Genomic DNA, 2,894 nt, shown 5'->3' with positions numbered 1-2,894 from the left:
AAAAAAAAAAAAAAAAAACTATTATTATCAGGATTTTTTGCCTTATTTTCCAGAAATATCTACACATAAATGTACTTGAGAAGCAAAATTGCAAGATATTAAAATTAAAAAAAGGGATAAAATCTGGAGTTTTTTTATAGCATAAACCTCACTATTTAAATTCAAATTTGTCTTGTTTTAAGGATGTTTAGATATTTTACTGGAAAACAAGACTGAGATATCAGAGATATTAATATTAATGAATAGATGTATTAATTTACTTTAAAAAAATATTTTTCACAAACTTTTGAACGTTAGTGTATCATGGTTTCCACAAAAAATTATATTTATATAATCTAATAATTAAAAAAATGATATATTACATAATACCATTATTATATTATTTACATTATATAATATTTCTATAAAATATTACATAAAATATTTTGATCAAATAAATGCAGCATTGATAAGAAAAAAATCATAATTATTCTTTTAACCAGTAATATAAATATAAATAAATCTATATTTAAAAAAAAAAATCAATACATTTTTGCAAGATTTATGCTTAAAACAACAACAAAAAAAAAAAAAAAAAAAAAAAAAAAAAAAAATATATATATATATATTTTGAAGAATGTATCAGGTTTTTTTAATTGTCCACAAAATGAAAGTCAATAGAATCCAATGTTGTCTTGTCATTTGCGCCGTGGACACAAAAGCTAAAACATTCTTCAAAATATCTTCTCTTATGTTCTACAGAAGAAAGAAAGTCATACAGATTTTGGAATGACATGAAGGTGAGTAAATGAAGACAATTTTCATGTTTGGGTGAACAAGGAACAACAGCATCCAAAACACAACATACATTAGGCTAGTTATTAACAGGGAAGAAGAATGATTGGCTGAATTGTGTGTAATCTTTACAGTTGCCTGTTTTTTGTTCATTCATTTTCATCGTAACCGTAAATTCAAGCACATCCTTGCATTTTGTGATAACAAGTGTGTGACATGCTTTGGCGCCAAATACCGTTTAGAGCTATTACCCTCGAAAGCCATTTTTATTAACGAGTCTACAAATCTCAGCTGCCTCTGTGTAATTGATCGCGTTAACTTGCTTTAAACAGAATGAGTTTCTAATTATTCAAAACTTCAGATGTAATTAATGTTTAAATGAAACTCGCCTGCGTCCTGTCAGGTGAAGTGACGCTCCACGGCTGCTCCGTGTCACAGCCCGGGAGTTCATTCCCTGCCGACCGCTGTTTAATTCCGAGTGCACTGTCTGGATAATGGCCTGTAATTGGTTGGTTTTAGCATGGAGATGAAAACCACAGTGAGAGCGAGCCTCTCAGCTCTTTTTTATTCAGAAAGCATCCATCAGTTCAGCTATCGCTCTCTTTTCGGTGTCTGAAATATCGCAAACCATGTTTCTAAATGCACTGTTTTTCATTTTTCAGGTCAATTAAAGTGGAGGTGTACGACTGGGACAGAGATGGCAGGTAGAGAAACACGCACGTTTGTTTTTTTCCACACTACACATTTATGTAATATATTCTCCTATGTATGCATTTGGTACACCCTACACAAAGGCACTTTATTTTTTCAAATCATATTTTTTCCTTGATAACGTAGTGGCAAAATTTCCCTCTAGCTTTCTGCAGTGCTGTCAACTCTGCTGTAAAATGCTTGGCAGTAACAAATACTGATCACTCCAGATCTCATAAAAAAAGTTCAAATCCATCTATCTTCATCATCACAGACCGTAAGAGTCTCATTGTTGTTCTTTGTACTTCAGTCATGATTTTATCGGGGCGTTCACCACCAGCTACAGAGAGCTCTCTCGTGGTCAGAGTCAGTTCAACGTGTACGAGGTGAGTTCATTGAAGCAGATACTGATCCATTGATCATCAGAGGCTTTATTGTATATGGATAAAGGAGTGATTCTAGATTCATGAATTTATGATGTCAGAGAAGAAATAAAAATGTTTGTGTATGAAAGCTTATCTTTGGAAAAAAGAGAGAGACTGTGAGAGTTTGAACATCACCTTGATATTCAGTGTTTTTTCACCAATAAGTTTTAAAATGTATATAATATGTTTATGTAAAAAAAAATGTACATAATTTGTATGTATGTATATATATATATATACTGTATGTATATATGTGTGACCCTGGACCACAAAATGAAATAGAAAGATTTATGTATCATCTGAATACATATGACTGGTTTTGTGGTCCAGGGTCTCACACACACACACACACACACACACACACACACACACACAGAGCTGGATTACATGATGAAAACTGTAGTTAGTAATGTAATCTACTCATTTTAGGTAATGTATTCTGACTACTTTTTAGACAACTACTACTACTACTACTACTATTATTATTATGTTTTGTTATAATGTTGATATTATTTTATATAATATTAATAATACTGCAATAATATTGTTTTAATGCTGTGCCGTCTAAACCGACAACTTGGACCAGCCATGTTGGAGCTGGTTTTAGTTAATAATGAACAAAATGTAGGAATATGTTGTACATGTATTATCTAATGTTTTATCTAAGAACTTGAGTTTTCATTTGCACTGAGATGGATTTTCTTAATATCTGTTCCATGAGAGATTCAGCAAGCAATGAAAATTGCACCATTTCAAGTATCCCTTATTTGCTCTCTGCGATTATCACATTTTGTCTGCCAGCAAGTACAGCAGCAGCAAATGAGTGTGAGAGATTGCTTTTGAAGGTTTATGGAAGAAAGCAAGAAAAAAAATAAAACAAGGAAAATGCGTCAATGCATGACAGGGTACAAAGTGTGTGTTTATGTGAGAAATGAGGAGAGCGTAACAGATAGCTATGTAGAGGTGAGGAGTGTGTATAAATGTGTTGTGTGTGTGTGTGTGTGT

General features: G+C 32.2%; 1 protein-coding gene across 2 annotated transcripts in view; it reads left to right on the top strand.

Annotated features, from left to right (window-relative positions):
* The window catches only part of cpne5a (copine Va), a 92,631-nt gene that overhangs the window by 65,608 nt on the left and 24,129 nt on the right, over window positions 1-2,894 (top strand). For both annotated transcript variants that reach the window (XM_016542314.1, XM_016542313.1), the window contains 2 exons: window positions 1,437-1,478; window positions 1,775-1,850. In XM_016542314.1, the coding sequence (XP_016397800.1) occupies window positions 1,437-1,478; window positions 1,775-1,850 (118 nt within the window). The remainder of the gene's footprint in view (window positions 1-1,436; window positions 1,479-1,774; window positions 1,851-2,894) is intronic.

The sequence above is a fragment of the Sinocyclocheilus rhinocerous genome, unplaced genomic scaffold, assembly GCF_001515625.1.
Source record: "Sinocyclocheilus rhinocerous isolate Xijiao unplaced genomic scaffold, SAMN03320098_v1.1 scaffold1600, whole genome shotgun sequence".
In the NCBI taxonomy this organism is placed as follows: Eukaryota; Metazoa; Chordata; class Actinopteri; order Cypriniformes; family Cyprinidae; genus Sinocyclocheilus; species Sinocyclocheilus rhinocerous.
Note: the sequence above shows the minus strand (reverse complement) of the source record. Positions and strands in the feature narration are given on the sequence as shown.